Source organism: Mus pahari, chromosome 11 (assembly GCF_900095145.1).
Source record: "Mus pahari chromosome 11, PAHARI_EIJ_v1.1, whole genome shotgun sequence".
NCBI lineage: Eukaryota > Metazoa > Chordata > Mammalia > Rodentia > Muridae > Mus > Mus pahari.
This window is the reverse complement of record NC_034600.1, coordinates 72,419,227-72,442,591: the sequence shown is the minus strand read 5'-3', so window position 1 is coordinate 72,442,591 and position 23,365 is coordinate 72,419,227. Positions and strand designations below refer to the sequence as shown.

General features: G+C 46.8%; 1 protein-coding gene across 1 annotated transcript in view; it reads left to right on the top strand.

Moving 5' to 3' along the window:
- Positions 1-23,365, top strand: part of Trio (trio Rho guanine nucleotide exchange factor) — a 299,667-nt gene that overhangs the window by 249,873 nt on the left and 26,429 nt on the right. The window contains exons 34-40 of the mRNA XM_029543932.1: positions 6,520-6,812; positions 7,602-7,772; positions 10,289-10,384; positions 12,672-12,820; positions 14,848-14,914; positions 16,784-16,887; positions 22,418-22,487. Coding sequence (XP_029399792.1) covers positions 6,520-6,812; positions 7,602-7,772; positions 10,289-10,384; positions 12,672-12,820; positions 14,848-14,914; positions 16,784-16,887; positions 22,418-22,487 — 950 coding nt within the window. The remainder of the gene's footprint in view (positions 1-6,519; positions 6,813-7,601; positions 7,773-10,288; positions 10,385-12,671; positions 12,821-14,847; positions 14,915-16,783; positions 16,888-22,417; positions 22,488-23,365) is intronic.

Genomic DNA, 23,365 nt, shown 5'->3' with positions numbered 1-23,365 from the left:
TCTCTCTCTCTCTCTCTCTCTCTCTCTCTCTCTCTCTCTCTCTCTCATGTTAGTGACAACATTCCAGAGGACCTCTGAGATGAAATGGCTTTCCAACTAGACATGCTGACATCTAGTCTCCCTCTTACAGGATAAATCCAAGAGCTATGTTTCCTGACGTTCATATAATGTTCAAGTCTGTCAGGAAGAAAACTGACGACCACCTCCTATTTCGAGTTCTCTAGGGGGCCACAGACCCCAGATCGCCCAGCTCGGGTTGGGTATTCAGGAAGCCACACATTGCATGACCTGGTGGCACAGGCTAGAGCACAAACCTGGTGCATACTTAATGTTCCTGTGTTCACACGCCTGTGTGCTTGCATGCTCCCGGGTCTGTGCATAGTACTGGCTTTCAGCCTTCATAAAGGAAAGCCACAGCAGTTTCTTTCTGGCTGCTTTTAATTGATGCCCATGGCCTTGTTTGTGTTTTGGGACTCAGGGGTCGTGAGAGCTGGGGAGGGGGCCGGAGGCACTGCGGTAAGCCTTCCCCTGTGAGTGTGTGGGAGGGTGCTGCCAAGGAGCCTGCATCTGTTGCTCGTTTGTGTGCATTTTCTCAGGCTGCAGAGACAGACATGTGTTCTTCATTAGGGCACGAGCTGTGGCCATACTGTGCTGGGGCCTCTAGTCCAATCTGGGTTTTTATTTATTTATTTTCTAAACACAGGGAAATTTATCTTTCTTCCCCCTTGTGTCTTCTGCACTCACTTGGTATTTGATGCAGACACAAAGTTCACATTTTTGCATCACAGATCCACTATGCACCACGCTGTAAAGTCTGCAGAATGCCCTCTGTGTTCTTTCTCCATATTCTCATTCATTACCCGTCCGTCTCCAGACTCCGCCTTTGGAAAGATTACTTCCTGTGCTGACACAGCAGCAGTGTGACGATCCCAGCTTAGCGTGAAGCCGGGATCCTGGGTGTGTGGGAAAGGCATAGAATTGTGGCTCACAGTGTGCAGTCACCACTGCCATCATGACAGAGCTGGGGACACATTAGTTCTCTCCCAGTACTGGACGGAAGAGAGCTGAACCTACATAAGAGCAAATCAGAAGCCAGGCAGGGAAAGGTTTCAGGTACTTACTCAAAGGGGAAGATAGATTGTAATTTGGAAAGTGATCGTGAATCATCTGTTCTTAGCCACCAATGCTGTACCGTGTCTCTAAGCAGATCGATGATGTCTCTTCCACAGTCCCTCAACTGGTTTCCCATATGTCTCACCACCATTATCTGCAATATTTGTGGCCTGTCAGACCACTGCAGTCGTGGTCCCTGAAGGATACATCTGGCAGAATAGCTTACATATTGACTCACTTTTATGTCATCTTGAGAGAATCTCTAGGGCACTGTGTGGACTTTTTTTTTTTTAATTAGAAAAAAAAAAAAAAGATACCTTGATTTTAAAAACAAAGACTTTAAATCCCATTGGGAGAACGTAGATATGCTTGGAATGCTGCAGTCGGCTCAGTCCGCTGTCGGGATCTGTTCGCAGCCTGCTTTTGCTCTGTTTGCTAAACACTGTGTGCTCTCTGGCTCGGTGTATCCATGGCCGCCGCCTTCCTGACATTTCTCAACAACAGGTCTTCTGCATTCAGCTCTTGATACGTCGTCGGTACAGAAGGCTAAAGGCTGCCCAGTTAGCCTCAAGCTTTATAAGCACAGTCCCAGGGTTGTCTTCCTTAAATAGTAACTATGCTTTCCATTATAAACTTCCCTACAATCCTCAGGACAGGAACCGGAAATGAATCCTTCTCATTAGGAATCTCTCTCTGAGTTATGCTTATCCTGACAGGAGACTAGAAAGACATCATGGCGTAGGTCATTTGACGCTCATTCTTCAGCACACCCACAATGAACACCGAGGTAGAGTAATATTGATTGACCAGCAACTGCAGGTTTAGTTGACTGATACCGTGACTGCCTGGGAATGTGAGGATTGGATAGTGTTCCCAACGCACGCGCACGCGCACGCACGCGCGCACACACACACACACACACACACACACACACACACACACACGCTATCATTCGGGGATACTGCAAGAGAATCTGAACTGTGAGACAGATGTTTACTAGACCGTTTCCCAGTGTTGAATGTATGCATCTTGTGGTGGCCCCGCCTCCCATCCGTGACTTGGCTGTCAGCAGTTGCCCATGTGTGCTCGGTTGATGTGATATGGGTGAAGGGAGCCTGAGCAGCAGATGCAGAGGATTGAGAGGCCATGCTGCACAGGCCTAGCTGCTCTTCCCACGCGGACCTTGGCGACCAACCTCCTTGCAGGTCCTAGTCCCTGCATTTCTACTGGCTGTTTGCAGTTTCTTCTCTCTTTTCTTTTTTTTTTTTTTTTTCAAAACCGTGACTATCACCTCCTATATCTGTGAGTTATATTTACAAAGGCTTTTTTTTTATAATCTCTCCACACAGGAGAGGGAAAAATCATTGCTATTTTACACCTCAAGAAACCAAAGCAGAAAAAGGCCAGTGGGCTTTAAAGGGACTTAGCTCCTGCAGGGACAGGCAGGGTTGGAGCTCCAGCCCCACACCCTGTCTGCAGCTGTCTGCAAACAGCTCCCTCAGCAAAGACTGGCAGGACCCCGGCATGTGCCAGTCAGGCCCTAGCCCCCAGGTCTGCTGCCTGCACACAGCTGCACAACCCCCTCTTGTGTGCTCTAAAGACTGTGAAGTCAAGGAAATCTCAATTTGGGGGAGTCATTCTCAAGCTCAGAGTATGCGGTACTTAATTCTAAAACTTGACTAAAAATCCTCAGCGGTCCATTGCTGCTTCTTTACACGGGTGGAGTTTTGGGCCTCCCCCCACTGGGAAAGTGGGGAGAAAGCAAGTTGGGGTGGGAGCAAGATGGGGTGGAAACTTAATCTTCCTTAGCCTGCAACTTGCGGGATATGATTCCCCCCCCCCTTACATTTTTAAGAGCTTTTATTAGTCACAGATGTCCAGATTTACAGAGTGGGGGTAGAGAGCTTTCTCCTCCCTTGGGCCTGGCCCTGTGCACACATGGTAAAGCCCTCCCGTGTGGAGCTGCGTCCCTGGCCTTCCTCATCTGGCTTTTTTCTGTCTTCACTTTTAAAGGAAACCACGACAGCCATTGTGTGACCTCAGCCTCAGGAAAAAAAAAAAAAATTAAAAAAAGCCACTTGGGATTCCTCCCTAAACCAGCCCAGGCCGGCAGGCGGGGGTTGCTTTTTTGTGTGCACACCTGCATGGATTTTAAGCCTGCTAGGATCTCTTTATGCTGAAGTCCATCCTTTATGACGGGACAAATCTCTTTTAAAACAGAAAAACAATCAAGTCACTATGTCAGTCATATCCGCTACATAATTTTTATTATTTCCTAGTGCCACTAACTCCTGCTGTCCATGCATTCTGGGTATTGTCGGGGCACTGCTATTTGTATAAATACAATATACTCATTTCTGTACCATTAGGGAACCCCAGATGCTTCTGAGTTTATAAAGCTGCTTCATTTCTCTTACTGTTTCCTGAGTCCATTGCTACCCTGCAAGGTGTGGAGACCCAGCTACGCCAATCGGCCTGGGTCACCCCTGAGAGAACAAAGCCCAGACACAGCCCCCCAGTCCAGGGCTTTCTGTGACCCCTTCATAGGTCCTCCTTCTGTGCTTGGAATCAGAGGATCCTCCTCCTCCATTGAGAGAGGAAAGCCAACCTTCAGACCAGGCAAGAGCAAGGCTTTCTTACAGTCGAGGAAAGGTAGCGTCCCAGTGAGGAGCGGAGCCAAGGCCAGAGTGTGGAACTGAACATGTGAAGCACAGTCGCGGGTGTGTCTGTCGGAGCTGCAGGGTCAGCTTCATCCAGAGCCCTTTCTCTGCCCCGCCCCGTGCAATGCTCCCTTGATCGGTGCCACTTACACACACCAAGCCCAGGCTCTGTCCCAAGAAAAAAGCAGCTCATAGCATCACAGGAAGAGACAGGATCACAAGAGTCTGCTTGACCTGGTTTCCAAATAAGTGAAAATTCACAACCATGTAAGCTTTGCTTAAAGATAGAGATCACCTGTAGTTATCACGGAACTAATCACAATATGCCACACTCTGAACATCACTGTCCACAGTGGTAGGCTTTCATCATCCATCAGTGTCCTTGGATTGGGCAAACAAATAAGGATAGCCTGCAACCAGTTTTTTGCTCACCTGGTCATCTTTATTCTGCATGTATTTACTAAGCCCAAGATGTACCAAGCAGCCTGTTAGCAGTTACACTCCTGCCCACACAGAGCCTGCCTTGGTGCACAGGTTGTACAGATCTGAGGGTGGGAGTCTCCTCTCAGGTGGACCTAAGTGTCCACATGGATCCTATAGAGTCGGGAAGTCATGAACCTGAGAAAAGTGCCTCACACCTGCCGCTGTGTCACTCTTGGGCAGCAGATACCCAGGTTCCAGGTTTGATCGCCTCCACTGGCCGTAACCTCTTGAGAAAGACATCTATGTCCTGACCAGTAAATCAGGGTCTTTCCAAAGGGACTTCACTCTAGGCTTTGTGCTGAGTGTGAAACTGGCTCCTAGCCTGTGCCCAGTGACACTGTAGAGCACACATCCACTACAGAAATGCCACCGCAAGCTCAGATCTCTAGTGGATTCAAAATGTATACCAGTGGAGTTGGTCTGCTGGACAAAACTGATTTTTCAGATAGCTAAAACAGTAGCAGATTCTTTACCGTATCCTGTTAATGATCTCATTTGTTTAAATGAGAGCTTTTTAAACTTCTGATTTATGCATTATGTCATATCCTAGCACAGAGTAGATACGTGGGCTAGGATGACCTACAGATTTAGGCAGAGAATTTTATTCCATTAAAACACACACACACAATGTATTGTTACAGAGAATCAAAAGCATGATGGAGTTAATATTATACTTACAAAGTGGAAGAAAGAATTATCTGGTTATTTTTCCCATTGCTAATATCCAAAATTATGACTGTATCAGATTTACACCAGATACAGTAGGGCGTCTGCTAACCTTAAAGACAGAGGGGATATTTTCCTTCTGTATCTTCAGACTTCTGAAAAGGAAGATTTTCAAAATAAAAATTGAAAGTTCAACACTTTAGTTTCCTTCTAAATCCATAATAGCTGCTAGCACTTGGAACATTTTTCTCTCCCGTGAAGTATAATAGTCTCACACAGTGACATGATGTATCAGAGCTCAGAAGAAAGGCTGTCCCTTCACATTCTCCATGGCACAGCTTTGTGTCCACCTGCTGGTCACATGCACTGGATTTAAAGATGTTTAAGTGAATCAGGCATGGTGACATGTGCTTGTAATCCCAGTCCCTCTAGGAGGCTGAGGTGAGAGCTGGACACCAGTCTGAACCATAAGCAGAGCCTTGTCAGGGAAGAAAAAAATGTCTTCAACGTTAGCTTAGTAAAGTACCGTGTGACATACGGATTACCAAGCCCTTCCTTCAGCTCTGAGTCATTTATACGGTCACCGAACCAAGAGGCCTGAGCTGAGAATGTTGGCTTTCTGTGCTCCTAGATGCCGGGGAGGGATGCTGACATAAAGTTCTCATCTTCTCCTCCCTCTTGTGGGTTATGCCCGACAGTGAGCTGGTATGAACACAGCTTAATAACTCTCACACACACACCCCCCAAAAAAACTAATCAACAACAACAAAAAAAACAAAAACAAAAACAAAACACATGCACACCTATGCATACACATACTGACTGCAAGCAAAAGAGTTATCTCTTAGCAGACACTGATAGATTTGAACCAGGTTGCCTCTGGGGAGAATCACAGGCGTCTCGTGGTCTCTGGTGGTACAAGGCAGAGTTCCTGCAGCTGCGTGTAAAACGATGCTTCCAGAGGTTAGCGGCCATAAAGTTTCAGACTTCAAAGGGTATAAAAAAAATAAACACTTGGCCAATGGTCATCTTCATTATTACATCTCCTAAAAGAAATCATTCAATTCTGTGTTACTCTGGCAGAGCCACCACGTCAGGTGCTCAGAGAGTAACCAAGTGGCTTTCAAGTTTACGGAAACATTTCCCCTCACTCTGGATCTGTTGTTCGTCATCTTCCTCTTGCAAGTCTATGAGCCCTGAGTTGACTTTGTTGACTGGGTTGAGACAAATGGATAGAAGGAAGATAGGTAGACAGAGAGAGAAATCGATATTTACTGATAGTGTGTCAAACTTAACTAAAACAAATCGCATGCCTGGATCTGTGCAGTGGCCACACTTGTCTTTGGGATCAGTGACAGGAGCTACCTTAGAGATGGGGTAGTGCCCCTGTAGCAGAGATCTGGCTTGATAATCCCCCTATGGGGAGAGAGTCCTCTCTCTTAGATGGTTCAGCGTCCAGGTAAAGACTACAAAGTTCCCATCAGCCCACCTGCGAGTCCTTTAAGATGGGAATAAACATGAGGCTAAAGGGCGGAGACTTGCCCACAATGGAGGTCAATCAATAAAGCACCTTCTTTCTTTCTTCTCATCCCATCAGACTCACTGTCGGTCTCCAGTAATGATGCCAGCCCACCGGCCTCTGTGGCTTCCCTTCAGCCCCACATGATCGGAGCACAGAGTTCACCAGGTCCCAAGCGGCCCGGCAACACCCTGCGCAAGTGGCTCACAAGCCCCGTGCGACGGCTCAGCAGCGGTAAGGCCGATGGGCATGCGAAGAAGCTGGCTCACAAGCACAAGAAGAGCCGGGAGGTCCGGAAGAGCGCGGATGCTGGATCGCAGAAGGATTCGGATGACAGTGCTGCCACTCCGCAGGATGAGACCATCGAAGAGGTGGGTCCGGGCGAAAGAAAGGCTTGGGCTGCAGTAAGTCACAGGTGACTGTAGGTCACAGGGTCCAGCGGCTATGGACTCCATGGAGGCCTTCCGGTGTATTCTTCCTTTCAAGTTAAGAGTGGTTGCTGTCTTGAGGAGTAGTGGATTCGTTTCCAGAAAGCACCCATGTCCCACAGCCCCATTTAGGTTTCTGTTTTTGCAGACTGTTATGTGCAGGGACGGGCTGATTGTTGGAAATGCCATTTGACTGCTTTCATTGACCACATGGGACTCCACATTATTCTGATGTCACCAAAGTGGAGACAAGACATCCAGGATATTTTCCCCTTCCCCTTTTGTTTCAGGAGGCTCTGAGTGATACTCCAGAAGCCAGCTTTCATGTCACTAGGATGTCCTCAGCACTGGCAGGGCCACTAGGGATTTTAACTTGGTCTCTTCCAAGTTCTGCACAGGCTCAAAAAAAAAAAAAAAACACAACAAAAACCATTGTCGCATTTGTTTGATTGTTTCATGTGTTTTCTGTGCTTGCTTTCTTTTCTCTAAACTTACTTTTGCTGAGTTTCTACCTCAGTACGGAGGTCATTATGTATATATATATATATATAATAAATTTGAGTTCTCTCACTAAAGCCAAAACTCAGACTTTTTTATGCAAACAGAGGAAATGAGTGTGTGCCTGATCCCAGCTTCACTGTGCTCTCTTCTGTGAGAACTGAGTCTAGCCTGTAACCCCGGGCTTGCTCGTTGTGGTCCAACGTGAGCAAACAGTGGTTGGTTTGATTTCAGAGAGGACGGAACGAGGGTCTCAGCAGTGGTACGCTGTCCAAGTCTTCGTCCTCGGGCATGCAGAGCTGCGGAGAAGAAGAAGGCGAGGAGGGCGCTGACGCTGTACCACTGCCTCCGCCCATGGCCATTCAGCAGCACAGCCTCCTTCAGCCGGACTCGCAGGATGACAAGGTGAGGGGTCAGCGCATGTGCACCCAGGCCAGAGGCGGAGCCTCCCTTAGCTCCGCCCCAGCACGTTTCAAAGGCTGGGAGATGGGTGTGGGGGAAGGCACCCACTGGAAGCCGGGAGCTCTCTCTGCAGCCAGCCTGTCTGTATCTCAGAAGTATGAATAACAAATCCATTTCCAACAAGCATGAGGCCAGCATATGTTGCTGCAATCTACATGGTCCTGTAAATATGTTCAGTGTATTTTAATGATGCTGCAGCAATTGCTCATAAAATAATTTTTAACATGCTGGTTAGAGTCCCCGAGAGAGAAGTCTCAGCCTGCCTGCACACAGCTTTCAACACACAGTAGGCCATCATGTGTCCTCTATAATGTGTTCTTGCACATGGCTTTCTGGTTAAAGTAAGGCTGTGTTGCTCTCCAGTTACTGTCCCCAACATGCCACAGGTGCTTGTAGGATCGGAAGCCCTGGAAGTGCATCCTCACAGAACACTAGGAGTCAGCCTGAGAGCCCTGTGGCTGCCCACCCTGGCTTGTCTGAAGGCTTCAAGCCTCACCAGTCTGTCTCCTTTCACTTCTTCAATCATTTTAGATTATTTTTTCCACCTCAATTGTAAAATCACACAAAAAATAAAATATCAGAAAAGGAAGCCCAGTAAATGAAGCTTGCACGCCCTTGCTGCCCCCGGTCCCACGGTGACCCTCCCCGTCTGTTAGGAGCTAAGCCAGAGTGAGGAAGCCATCGCCGGGATTCGTTACTGATCTTTCGTTTTGTTTTCCTTGGCGATAACTAAGTCTCCTGAATAAGATAGATGTTTCTTTCCGCATTTCCTTCACATTGTTTTCCTTTCCCTTCCTGACTCCCTTATTGGCATTGTCCGTCACTTGCTAGATTTATCAGCCTTTCTTTGACAACGGAAGATGTAGTGCAGTCATTGATGGGCAGCGAGACTCCCGTGCCTGATGCATAGTCTTAACTCCCAGCACCCAGCCCCATCCCACACATCTCATGCCTCACACAGTTGAGTGCAGCCAGAGCGCCATGGGTCTGGGCACAATGGTGAGCTGCAGAGCCAAGCTTTGGTTTGTCCCCTTAGAGCTGAGTGTCATTCTTGGTGCAGGCCAGTCTGAGAGAAAAGATGAAGGCTCTCAGTCTGGCCAGGGCACAGGCTGTGTGGGCGTTGTGACAATTCATAAGCTGTTTTGTAACAATCTAAACTAATAGCTTTTTCAAAGCTCTACAATAAATTTCTTAAGTCTGGGTGGTTATCCAAGCAATGAGGCACATGCTTTCCTGGCCCATTTTCCTCCCTTAAAAGGACTAAATTGCCAGTCTTGTTTACTGGAATCATTTCTTGTTTACCATGAAACCTGGTTGGGTATTATCAGTAGCAAATCTTCATTTACAGAAATCTAGCAGTGTTCACAGACAGTCTATTATCTTGAACTAATTTTGTGTTTTGTTCTGTTTTCTCCTTCTGTAAACCCCCACTGCAGCATTACGTTGATTTGTGTTCTGTGTCTGTTTTGGCTCAGTTTCCTTACCTTTCCATTTGAGTTTCTTTTCTTCGTTTTCGTTCATCTCATATTGCAAACTTCATTAGAGCAAACTAGCGTCTGTTTCGTAAAGTGCGTATCTTGGTCCACATATGTAAAAAGCCTGTTGTAACAATGTGTGATCTGTCCACTGTGAGAAATGCATCTCTCAGACAGACAGCCACGTGTCGCATGCATCTCTGCTGCCCTTAATATGAAGCCAAGGTTCATATTATTTATGCCCCTCAATCCCCAGCTACTCTACAGCAGAAGTAATCTGCAAACGGTGTTTGCTAATTACTGAAACTCAGCTCAGTGGCCCCTCCCCCAGCCTCCCCAACTGTCACCCTGTGATGCCCTGGATCTAGCCGTAAGTGGCATCTCATAGCTTGTGAGGCTTCAGCTCTTCTGTCCTCTGCAGTAATCACTGGGGAATGGATGGCACAGGAAATGGTGAGCTTGTCCCCCCTCCCCCATCTGGGCACTGCACCCTGGCCCCCCTCCCCCTTCTTAATCCCATAAACACAGTCAAGCCATTCTTAGCAGCCCCATTTCGGTTTCTTGATTATTTGGGGATTCACCCATTAGACCGTAAGCCCCTTTCTCCTCTGCTGACGGGGTTCTGTGTCTCTCCGTAGCCCAGAGCCCGAGCCAGCACATGCAGAGTTACTGTTAGTGTGCCCCCGTGCTCAGTTGCCGCCCTGAAAACCATTACGATGTTACATGACTGTGGATTAAAAACAGACGCTGTCTGCTTCCCACATGTACCCTAGACAGGTTTTATTTAATGTTTCATGTCAGAATATTGTAAATATAAAGACTGACTCTAAATAAATGCAAACAAAGACAAACTTGTGGTCTTTTTGTCTGGACTTACTTTAAAAAAAAAAAAAAAAAGCTGGAGTTTATGAGGGAGTTCACTGTCTGCCCCATTACTAACGAGAGACCTCTCCTCCCCGTTCTTTGTCTTAACTTCTCCCATAGGCCTCTTCGAGGTTATTAGTCCGCCCCACCAGCTCTGAGACTCCCAGCGCAGCTGAGCTCGTCAGTGCGATTGAAGAACTCGTGAAAAGCAAAATGGTAAGGCTTCTCACCCACAAGGTACAAGAGTCACTCTCCTGCGTGTGTACAAATGCCTTTGCCATACATGGCAGCTACGGCCACACACTGCTCTCACTATGACCAGACAGAATCTGGGGTCTGCTCTGTCATCCTAAGGCTCATCTGTGGTTTGAAGGACTCACAGAACTCAGAAAAGCTGTGACTCTAACAGTTGCAGTTCAGTGCATGACAGAGCTCAGGTTAAAATTAGCCAAGCAAAAGGTTTCGGAGGGCAGGGTCCAGGGGATACCAGGTCCCAGCACGCAATCATCTTCAGATGAACGAAGCACAGTTTGCACTTACACAGGGTGACACAGAGGACGTGGCAGCTATGGTGGCTTATGTGGGGCTCAGTACTCAGTGCTGGTCTGCTGCTACCTGCTTGGCTGACCGTCTACTCTGAGATGCTCTGTGAAATAGCCCCCTCTCCACCTCTCCCCTTCCTCCCCCCCCCCACAATTTTGTTTAAGGGTCTGTCGATGACCTTCCCATAAAACATGGCTGTAGGACAGGATTTCCCAGTGATACATTGAAAATCCCTGAGGTCTCAGCACTCCAGCTTCGAGGCAGCTCACGCTGGGGCTTCTTTGTCTTCCACACACATCTGTGTAAGGGACCAGTGGGTGCCACAGCCAGGGTGACCATCCAAAGTGTTTCGAGAGATTATGATCCTGCGTCCTCATCAGATTTCCTGCGTCCTCTCTGGTGCCGTGTCCGTCAGGTCACACCTGAGAACAGGCCTCCAGGAGTCGCCTGAGCCTCTGTTTCGGTTCCCAGCAGCTGCCGCAGTCGTGAGAGCATGTCCCTCTGGGCACAGCTGGCACCTTGACTACTCCTTTGCTCTCTCCTGTCTTCCTCTTTTCTCTTTTTTTTTCCTCATTATTCCAATAAACAGAGTTCAGTCTAATGAGCCCCAGCTGTCTAGTCTGTTTAGGGCAGAATGTCCTCTGTCACCCCCAATCTTGGCTTCCTGTCATCACCCACCTGATCCACAGGCGTGATGCAAACGCTGACACTTACAGAAGAGCATGTACTTCCAATAAAGGCCAACTGCTATTTAATTATCGGAGTGCAATGTCTGGATCAGGCTCCATTTGTTAACTAACAGTGTCCTGATTTTCATGAAGGAGAGCTGCGGTTGGTATGATTGTGCAGCTCCGTGGGCTCCCTTAACAAGGTTGAGTGCACAGACCTGTGTCATCAAAGCTCCGTGGTGATGAAGAGTCTGTCCCCACTAAGGGAAGAGAGCAGGGCACACAGGAGCAATTGCACCTTACTAACGGCAGCTAAGTCAATGAAGCTATTCCTGCACTTCAGCGTTCTGTTTCTCCTTCTGCGGGTCCAGCTGGAAGCTTGGGGTGAGGGAAGGGGGTTAAAGGAGCTGTAAACCCTGGGCATCTAGGCACTCGGTGAGTCAGGAGAAGAGAGAATTGATAAGCAGCAGTTAGAAGGTCTCCAGTTGTTAGTCAATGTCAAATTATCTTTGTTTTTCTTTTATTTATTATTCTCCCATATATTAGATCCCAGCTGCTGTGTCCCTTCCTTCCCTCCCCCCAAGTCCCTCCCTCCTTTCCCCTGGATCTACTCTTCCCTCCCCTCAGTAAAGAAGTCTTCCAGGAACATCAACCAAATTCAGAAGCGACAGTTAGACCAGGCCCATGTTCTCACATGGAGGCTAGATGGGGCAACCAGTAGGAGGGAAAGGGTCCCAAGTGCAGAGTCAGGGGCAACCTCCACCCCACGGTTACGGATCCCACAAGAGCACCAAGCTACACGACCGTAACATATATCCAGAGGCCCTAGCTCCGACCCACACAGGCTGCCTGAGCTCCGTGAGTCCACCTTCAGACTCTGCGTGAGGCTCTGCAGTGGGAAAAGCGTGTGAGCAGTCGTGGCAGACATTACAAGATATTTTATTTTACGTGAGCATTTTTGTCTTCCTGTGTGTGTACGCATCACATGCAGAACAGTACCTGCAGAGGCCAAAAGAAGTTGTCTGGATCCCTGGAACTGGAGTTCCGATGGTTGTGAGCTGCTGTGTGGGCTCTGGGCATAGAACTTGAGTCCTCAGCAAGAGCAGCAAATGCTCTCAACCGCTCAGCATCTCTTCAGCTCCTCCTCGATAGTGCAGTTTGATCTGTTGTTAGAAATCTTGTAATTTTCCTGTCACATCCGTTGTATTTTCTGACTTAGATTTTCCTACCCTATCATCAGTCATCGTGGGCCGAGGGCAGTCAGCACTATTCATTTGCTCCATTTCTTCCAGGCGCTGGAGGATCGTCCCAGCTCACTGCTCGTCGACCAGGGAGACAGTAGCAGCCCATCCTTCAATCCCTCAGACAATTCCCTCCTCTCATCCTCCTCACCCATTGATGAGATGGAAGAAAGAAAATGCAGCTCTCTGAAGAGAAGGCAGTAAGCAACATCAGCCTACACACCTTCCCACTTCCCTCCAGTTATGTCACGTATGCGTGCGTGCGTGCGTGTGTGTGTGTGTGTGTGTGTGTGTGCGTGCCTGTGCACACATGTGTGCGTGCCTGTGCACACATGTGCGCCTGCCTGTGTGTATGTGCGTGTGCACACATGCATGCCACCCTGCGTGTGTGTGTGTGTGTGTGTGTGCATGTGCACGCATGCATGCTTTCCTCTGTGTGTGTGTGTGTGTGTATGTGTGTGTGTGTAGGAATGTGGTAAACGATAGCTACAGTTTCTCTTGTTCTCCCTGTCTATTATGCTTTACAAATAAGAACATTTCATGACAAGAATATTGTCTGTGGTTTGTGGGGGGAAACTCATATACTTCCTATTGTTTGTGTAGCTGTGAAGGAAAAAGAAGGCAACATAAATTTAAATCAATTTGAAATTAGTCAAAATGTGAGTATTTTAAAATGTAACTTAGTGGGAGTGTTTCTCAATTCTGGTAAAATCACTTTATGGCGATGAATGTCCTGAGAGTTAACGCCAAAGGCTAACGCTTCCGCTGGGTGAGCGGTACCGTATGCTGTGTGGATAACAAGCTGGTTTGGGTCAGTAATAATAACCCCCAGTGACTGAATGGCACCGGACATAGGGACTGTGCCAGGGTGAATGAAGTTGGCCAAGTGAGTGAATGTCAACTTGGAACTTTTATGTCACATATATATATGCACATACACATATAAATACAGCCTGCTAAGGCCAGATAGTGTTGTTTGTGGTCAGCCCCGAAATCGTATGTACATAAGCAACATCCCTCGGGTGGCTAATTTTCTCTTTCTCTGCTCTCCTAGTTTCCAGTAGTTCTTTGACTGAGCTTGAAGCCCTGTGAGACCCCCTCCACACTGGCGTGACCATTGGTGCTGTCATAGGTCCAGCTTGCTTAGGCAGCCGTAGTGCTGAGCTGTCACAAGTGATGCTTCCCTGACACTTCTAGGAGGCACGGTCTGGCAGCAGACTTCCTTCCTCCCCTGGCTCTTACAACCTCCTGTCTTTTCGGAGGTGGTCCCTGAGCATCCGATGCAGGGTGTGTGCGGGGAGAGAGGAGGCTGTGGCATGGATGTGTCTCTGGTGGCTGGGCATTGTTCTCTGCATTTTGGTGAACCGTGACTTTCTCTAGTGGTCTGCACAGCCGTAAAGAGAAGCATCTTTGATGAGGAGTGGGAGTTTGACTTATCTGGGCATGAGGCTAAGTGTTTAGAATGCTGGTTTAGGAAAGTGGCAGTAGTGGGTTTTCCTCTAAGAGCCGTAACCTCACCAGCCCCAGCTCATTGGCTAGGTCTCCAGTGTCAGGCGTGGTTTCCCGCCTGCTGTGTGGTCCTTAGGAACAGTTAGACAGCTGCTGGTTACCATACACCTCGAGGGAGACCTTGCCACACCGGTCATCACTGTTGTCCAGAGCATCTGGTAGTATCGTTGATTGTGTGCCTCCGTAGTACCTTCTGGTACTGTGAATCCAGTTGTCAGGTAGACGCTTTCCTGTCAGATCCAGCTCAGAGCCTCTGTCCCAAGCGAATGGTGGCTCCAGCAATAGAGACTTGTCTTTGACTTCCAGGAGACTACAAACTGGCCAAGGGATGTTCTCTTTTATGTAAGCACCCTTGGCTGTTACAGACAGAAACACTTTACTATCATGCACACATTCTAAATGTCTGAAATTGTAAAACTTCTTGCCTATCCACCAAAGTCTGAAATAACTTAATTAACAGATTGCTGCACCCCTTAATGCCATGCCTTTGCAACAAAGCTGCACCTGTGCGTTCTTTTCATGTTCTGCTACCATTGTACTGTGTGTCTGCCTGAATGCCCGACTGATAAACTGTTCCTGCTCTCTCACTTAACCCGAGACCCAGCTGTGTAAATCTGATATATTATTGTACGGATGTAAAAGAACCCATTCTCACCAAAGCAAATTTGTATAGGGTAATTCCTTCGGAAAACAGATTCTGTATTTCTCTTTTTTCCAGCTATGTTTTGCAAGAGTTAGTGGAGACAGAGCGAGACTACGTGAGGGACCTTGGCTGTGTGGTTGAGGTACGTGTCTTCAGAAACTTCACAGCCCAGATCATCCAGAGGTAGTGTTTTAAAAGGCAGAAGGGTGATACTGTCCAGAAAGCCTTAAAGAAATGTAGCCAGCTGTCTTAGCAAGCTGGATACAATTCTAAAGAAGTTTTTTGCATAGTATATCTTTGTATATATTTTATGTATAATTAAGATTTTAACTTATTACTGCCAACAGTCTTCTGATTTTTATATTGAAATGTTGACTTTAACTATTTCATAAGATTAGATGTTGCCACAGAAACAACAGTGATATTGGTTGAAAATTCAGTGTGGCCGGAGCTAGGAATTCAGTCCTTTCTTAATCAACATGCAACTGACCCTGGCCCATGCCTCTACCAGAGTATTTGTTTATGGCTTTGCACAGAAACCCTGCCACCATTTTCAGTCACAAGCATTGGCTGAGCACCGTGTAGCTACGGCCTTCTGTACTACTCAGTTATAGGCAGGAGCTCCACAGCTCACTCTCAGGCCTTGTTGACTGGGTGGGTGGGTAGTTCATTGGTTCATTGGTTCGTTGGTTGGTATTTATATTGTAGTCTTCAGCCTAGGCTAACCTGGAAGTCACAGTGTAGCCCAGACTGTCCTCAAACTGTGGCAGCCCTCCTGCCTCAGCCTGTTGACTACTATATGTGTGAGCAACCACATCTAAGTTAATTTTCTTAGACCTTGTTTCAGTGTTTAGCTAAGGCTGGTCTTGAACTCATAACCCTCTTGCCTATAGTTCCCAAGTGCTGGTTTTATAGATTTGTGCCACCATCCCTGGCTCTAAAGGAGAGGTATTTTTTTTTTTTTTTTTTTTTTTTTATAGATTTATTTATTTATTATATGTAAGTACACTGTAGCTGTCTTCAGACACTCCAGAAGAGGGAGTCAGATCTNGTTAAGGATGGTTGTAAGCCACCATGTGGTTGCTGGGATTTGAACTCTGCACCTTTGGAAGAGCAGTCGGGTGCTCTTACCCACTGAGCCATCTCACCAGCCCCGAGAGGTATTTTTATAGTATAAAATGTTGTCATTTTTCTCTCAGCTTTGCATATATACAGAATCATATTTGGTGGCACAAATCTATTAGGCTGTAGTTTCAGCTCAGCAGCAGAGACTTTGCTTAGCATGCTCACAGCAAGGGTTCCATGTTTGCCACTGCTGAAGCGCAGCAGTAGTCACTGTCACTCCCCAGCTAAGTGTTTAGCATGTTAGGTTGCTCTGCCTTCACTGGCAGCAATAAGGTTTCTGGTACAAACTAAATCTCATTAGAACTGAATAGAAGTTTTATTTTGTTTTCCAAAGGGTAGGGTCTTGCTGGGTAGCCTAGAATGGCCTCACGCTCATTCTTCCTGCCTCAGCTACCTAAGCTGCATGCTATATCCAGCTAGACGGAGAATGTACAGCACACTTTAGCTCTGCAGTTAACTGACCAACAAGCAATTGATAGAAAGTATCGCTCAAGCCTTCTTTAATATGCTGTGTAACAACCTCAAACATCAGTTCCTTTGTTTCTATAATATAAATCCTAAAGACAAAGGGACTTCCCTGACTGAATAGCTCTCTGAGAGTTAGTAGCTAGGAGAATTGTTTGCTTTCTGAAGCCATTTACATATTTTAACCATTTAAGTTCCTTAGAAGAATTTTCATTTATTTGTAAATGTTGCATAGTTCAAGGAGAGGCAATTTCAGCAGTGACTATAACAATTTGCTTGAAGCCGTAGGTAAGGACACTATCCGTGCAGGTTTTGATCTGTTCTTAAACAAGACAGTGTGTGTCCGTGTGGTGTGACTTTCAGTCCAGTCCCTGATGCAGGCGCCTCGCATGTGAGCTCATTCGCACACATTGCTTTGTAGGGCTACATGGCACTTATGAAGGAAGACGGCGTTCCTGATGACATGAAGGGAAAAGACAAGATCGTGTTTGGCAACATCCATCAGATTTATGACTGGCACAGAGAGTACGTAAGACACCTACCATGCATGCGTGATGCTGTATCTAGCCTGGCCAGGGCTAAAGGAAATGATGTTTTGGCTTAGTCTGTTCTGTAACCTGTGTAACATCCCGGAAGGAGTTTGAGCTGAGGACAGAGTGCTGTACAGCTGTAGCACTTTATGGTATGGGAAAGATTCACATGTTTTTCATGCTAGTCTATGCCAGGATGCCAGGTCCCTGAACAGAATCAGTCTGCTTGGGGTTATGACCCACCACTATGAGCCATTTTCTTCCCCTCTGCATTAATTAGCTCTTTATCATTATAACCCTGATACCCAACATAAGCAAATGTGTGGAGGAGAAGATTGACTGTTTGATTGGTTAGCTTGGCACCATGAGACTTGGCGGCAGGAGACTGGCTGAGAAAGACTCTTCACTTCCTGTTAGACAGGAAGCACAGAGTGAGATGGGATAGCTAGTCCCAGTGACTTCCTTCTTACAGACAGTCCCTGTCTCCTCTTGTCCCCATAGCATCCCCAGATAGTGTCACTAACAGGAGACCTAACTGGAAAGACAAGCTTGTGAGAACATTCGTATTCAGACTGACCACTGGCCCTAAAGGCCCTTGGTCGCGTCGGTCAGTCCAGCTTCAAGAGTTCTCAGAGTCTCTTCTGGACTCAGTGTACTCACCTGTTTATCAGAAAAGTGATCAGAACGTTTCATACTTGGAACACATGGGGCCCAGGGTTAGCATCCCATTCCCGAAGGAGGAGCAAAGAGATAGCAGGGAAGAAAACCCCCAATTCCTGTGGATCCATATGGGGCACACCGTGCTGCGGTCTTCCCATTGCAGCCACAAAGCTCTGCTCTTGCATTTCCCTCCCCGGCATCTTGTTGGGAATCTAACCCTAGCAAGCATCTCAGGCCACCGTTTGGAGTCAAAGCCCCTCTATCCAGTAATTCTTGCATTCTTCTTGCCAGAGTTGCCTCCCAGCCTGAGCTTTGCCCCGCCCTGCTGGGAACATGGCTGCAGCAGTCTCAACATTCTTGGTTAGCTCATCCAAAGGAAATGCCTTTCTAGGCAGCCCTATATAAACAACACACCTCAGCAGCTTTTTTTGGGAAAAAAATCTTTGAGATGGATTAACCTTCCATTCTAAGCTTGAGCCTACCGTGACTGAGTCTGGCTAATTCTTGCGATGTTTTCATGGCCTCTTTCCTTATTGACCCACTGCAGAAAGGTTTTTAGTGGCTTCCTCTTTAATGACCTTGTATGAAATTAAACATGCTTTCTTTTTTTTTTTTTTTTTTTTTTTTTTTTTTTTTTTTTTTTTTTTTTTTTTTATGTCCTTTTTTTTTTTTTTTTTATTTATTTCATGTTTATGAGTACACTATAGCTGTACAGATAGTTGTGAGCCATCATGTGGTTTCTGGGAATTGAATTCTGAACCTCTGTTTGCTTCGGCCCACAGACTTATTTATTATTATATGTGAGTACACTGTAGCTATCTTTAGACACTCCAGAAGAATGCATCAGATTTCATTACGGATGGTTGTGAGCTACCATGTGGTTGCTGGGATTTGAACTCAGGACCTTCAGAAGAGTAGTCAGTGCTCTTACCTGCTGAGCCATCTCACCAGCCCAACATGCTTTCTTTTTTAGCCAAACTGCAGGTTTTTAAATCTTTCTGCTCCTCTTGTTCCCCCTTCTCATAATAAACCTGGCTAGAAGCAACATGTATTGACTGGGCCACAGCCTGTCACTCTCCTGGGATTTTCTACACCATGTGTATTAGTTCATTTCTTTTGCACTCAGCCTTGGACTGGTGGTAGCTTCAGTGGCAGAGCCCAAGTCTCTGGGTCCAGTCCCCAGCACTATGAAAACAAAGCAGATGCACCCTCATCGAGGTGTATTGGACATATTGTACAGTGTAGCCATCATCATCATCAGAATGTAATGGGAATGGCCTTTAACCCAGTTCTCCATGGAGTCCTTGCTCCACCTAGAACCTTTTGCATGCATCTTTCTAGTGCATGTTTCTGTCCCAATATTCTGCTCCTTTGATCCCCCACCAGAAGCACACAGTATGCTCTGTGTATAGTATGCTGGGGCTTCTATAGCCCACCATCTCCAGACATTTCCGAATTCTGCCTACAAAACAGTTCCGAATGCCTAATTGCTACATAGTGAGGGTACACACAGCTGTGTCACGGTCCTTTAGGCACCAGCTCTCCAAATTAGTGTCACAGGAGTTCCTTTCTGGGGCCAAAATACCTTCCATGCGCAAGAGACAGAAGGTTGGCCTCGGCTGTTTCACAGGTTTCCTCTGGCAGCAGAAATGGGCAGTGTGGCTCCGCGCTGCCTATTGCACACCTAAGCTCATCCTTCCAAGAACCCCTCTACGGTGCAGCAGGGGTCTTGACAGTTCAGAATGTGCTGGTGGGACATCCTGAGATGTCAGAGAGTCAAAGGGACTCTTGCTATACATAAGTCACAAGGAGGTAGAGGCCCCTAAATATAGCTCTCCTCACCTGTAAGAGTTTCTCTGAGCCATGCAGGTTTACAGATGGGAAGGGGAAAGGGTCACCTCCTGGCCCTTGGGCTAAGGTGAAACGGACACAGGAAGGCAGCCGATGAGGTTAATCTTGCCGTTGTATAGTTCCTTAGCAGTTCTCAACCTCACTGATTAGATTCATTGGATTAATTTTCCTTTTCTTTCATTTTCTGTGCTTTGAGATTTTCATACGTATATACAATCTTGTGATCATACCCCCTTCCCATAGCATCTCTCTCTCTCTCTCTCTCTCTCTCTCTCTCTCTCTCTAGCTCACCATGTCTAGTTAGTGCCGTCCATGTGTATGTGGGCAGAGGACCATTCACAGGAGCATGGGAAACCTAGGAGAGGCCACACCCCCAAGAAAATTAGCCCTCCCTACCTCCAGCAGCCACTAGCTCTCAGCTGGCCTTGTTTGAGGTCTGTCTCAGGAAAGAGAATGTTGTCTCTCTATAAGCAACTCTCGCTGTGGTTTTTTTTTTTGTTTTTTTTTTTTTTGCTAGTTATGTTAAAATTCTTGTGTCTGAGCCAGCAAGAAATACAAACCAGACTCCGGGAACCCTTTTCCCTCCATCTGTCCCCCGGGGTTTCCCTGTTTTCCTACCCTGCTTCAAGCCCATAATCCTTTGTCCCCATACACTCAGACACTGTGGCAGGAGAAATGTTTAGTTTAGGAGATTCTTCACCTCATTGTAGACAGGAAGTGCCAAGGTCTTCTAGCTGTGGCCTAGCTCCTAAGGTTCCTAGGGCCTCTCAGATAACATGACCCAGGTGGCTATCATGCATTCAAAGCAGAGCCTGTCAGGGCATTCCATAGGCTTCCCCCTCTCTGTGCACCACATACACAGCAGTATCTTCAGACCCAGTGACTGGATTCATAGCTGCAGGGCACTCAGCAGTGTCTGTAGACAGTGAGACTATGTTTCTAATAGAACTGCAGCTGCCTTTGGAGTCCAAGTTACTGTCAGAGAGTTTAGAATCCACACGCCCAACTCACTGTCGCTGGAAAAGCAGACAGGAGAGCCCAGGAAAATAAAATTGGTCACAGTGTTTAGCTCACATCTGTCCTAATCGGGAGATGTGTATGGGAGCTAGTGTATAGGCATGTGCCCTGGCCTGACAGCTCACCATCGCACACCTGCCCCTCTGTGTTTTCATTTGAAAGCCCTTCGTTGTATAGGGCTGCTTAACACTGGCCTCTGGTGCCGGAGTGGGGTTGCACTGCAGTCTTCCATCTCCAGCACCTAGACGGGCCTGCCTCTGCCCTGCTTTATCAACGTGGCCGCTCCGCCGCTGGAGCGTGCTATCAACATCTGCCAAGCCCAGCCCTCATAAAGCTGGGGAGTGGGGATGCTGCCCAAGTATGAGGACTGGAGTTGGGTGGGCACAGAAACCTGCCTGTAAAACCAGCACACAGGAGGTGAGGCCGGATCTCAGGAGTGAGCTGGCTAGCAAGCAGTAGTCTAGGTGGGGCAGGATCAGTATCAAAATAGATGCTTACCATCAGCTGTGGGTCTCCACACACACGTGCACATACACTTCCACTCACACACATATATGCAACCATATACATCACACGCATATACCCACATAAACAAAATGAAAAAACAAAAAAAAAAAAAACCTGAGGCCATAGACCCACTTAGTTAGGCCAGAATACTCTGATTGGTCTCTGCTTCTCCCACCAGAATTTAAGTAATTTTAAACTGAAATACCATCCCGGTGTGGGGAGGTGTCACAATAAGGGTACTTCAGTGTAGCCTGCTCTTAGCTCTCAGAAGGGAATATAAAACTTTGAACTCTTAGAAAGCTCTTCATTTGCACAATCAGTAGTTTCTGATTCACTAGAACTCACAGGTAAATGACTGGGTAACTCTAAACACACCGCCACATATACGTCTACAAAATACAGACTCAACAAGAGCATAGCCAATTCAGAAAGGGGTACTTGGGGGAGTGAGATGGCTCAACAGGCCAAGGTGATTGCCACCAAGCCTGAGGACCTGAGTTCAATCCCAGAACCGACTCCAGTGAGTTGTCCTCCATTTGTATGCGGTTGCATATGAGCATGAACACACAAACACATGAAAACAAATGTAAAAATAAAGGTGTGTGGGTGGGAGGTGTCTGGTGCTTTGGTTTCAGCTTCTCCCAAGGCCTGTTCTTTTGTTTTGTTTGTTTTGTTTTTCAAGACAGGGTTTCTCTGTATAGCCCTGGCTGTCCTGGAACTCACTTTGTAGACCAGGCTGACCTTGAACTCAGAAATCTGCCTGCCTGGGATTAAAGGCGTGCACCACCATGCCCAGCTCCCAAGGCCTGTTCTTAAGCTGTGACAGGGAAAGGAAAAAAAGAAAAGGACAAACCCCCGTGATGTTCGTTGGATTTAGAGATGCTGTACATCGGAGTGCCTGCAGAGCCAGGAAGACACTAAAACCCTAGTGCTACAGAGTTCAGCACAACTTCCCAAGTATAATCGTATAGGTGATGATAAGGTCAACGCTCGTTCTAGACCAGAACACCAGGGACAAAGCTGTGCCGCCGCTGTCCTTTGATCCTTTATGAAGCGGAAGTCTCTAACTACAACCCAACTTCAGGGACATTTGGGGACATTTCCTAAAGCTGGCCCGGGGGAAATCACCCGGCTTGAGCTTCTGAAATTATCATTGAGATTCATAGATCAGAAGACTTGAGTTTTCAGAACTGAAAAGGACCTATCGCGTTGGAAATTTGTTTTCACTCAGTATCTGGGCAGATGTTAGTGCATGTGTCTCTGAAAGAAAGGGAGACAAGAAATATTAATTATTCAAAGGAGTGGAGGGCAAGTCTCTTCTCTCTTGGCTTTGTGCACTCTTTTTTAAACTTCGTCCCAACCAATTCTTTTCTGCCTGGCTAATACCTGTAAGATATACTATAGTCTTCTCAGCAGCCCCGCTCCTCATTGACTGAGTCTACAATTAAGAAGACAAGTTGGAAAGGGTTCTGATGTTCATCTGTCTCCAGCTTTTTTTTAGGAGAGTTGGAGAAGTGCCTTGAAGATCCAGAAAAACTCGGATCCCTTTTTGTAAAGCATGTGAGTACAGAGACCGTGTTATATCCTGTTGTGTCCCTGGCGTCTCTGGTGACTTAAAGATGAGGTCTGTTGACACTTGCAGGAGGGTACACCGGCAGACACTTGTGGTGGGTCTTCCTCTGAGTTTCCTTTGTCCCCAGTCCTGGGGATTGCAGCAGCACAGGTCAGAAGGCCCCAGAGCCAGGCAGGTTTGACACAGTAACCTTTCAGGTGTCAAAAGGCAAACAAGCGTTCAGTGATAAGGTACCTGCCCATACCTGCAGTGGGCTTGATGTACTAGCCAGATACTCATAAATACATATGTATGTGTATATATATGTATGTATGTGCGTATATACATAATATGTGATAAGTATTCGAGTTATTTTAAGGGAAAAATCACTATATTTTTTAAAATTAATGACGCTTTGTGGTTTTGCCTATCTTTTGTATTAGGCTTAGTAGAAGGTATATTTGCATATCTGCTTTTTCCACTCAGCACATTATGGGGCTTTATTATTGTTGTTACTGTAAAGCACATGAAAAAAAATCCATCTTCAGACAGACAAGACTTGAAGATGAATGGATATCTTAAATATTCTCTTCAAGTAACTGTAGACAGTTACCTTTGCCATGTACCAACATTTGGTAAAGAGTAGTTTCTTGCAGGCTGGCACAGCAGCCTCTGAAAGGCTGTATGAGATCTTCTCCCTCGCTGGTTATTTGTCCAGCTGAATGACCTTTGGAGCTCTGTGCTCCAGGCACAGTTTTGAAAATCTTGAACCAGGCTGTTGGAAGCTGGCTGCTGACCTGCCAGGTTCCTGCAGATGTTGGCATTTCCTTGTACGTTATTCCAGTCAGACTTAGCATCACCACTGCTCCATCAGGAGAGTCTCTAG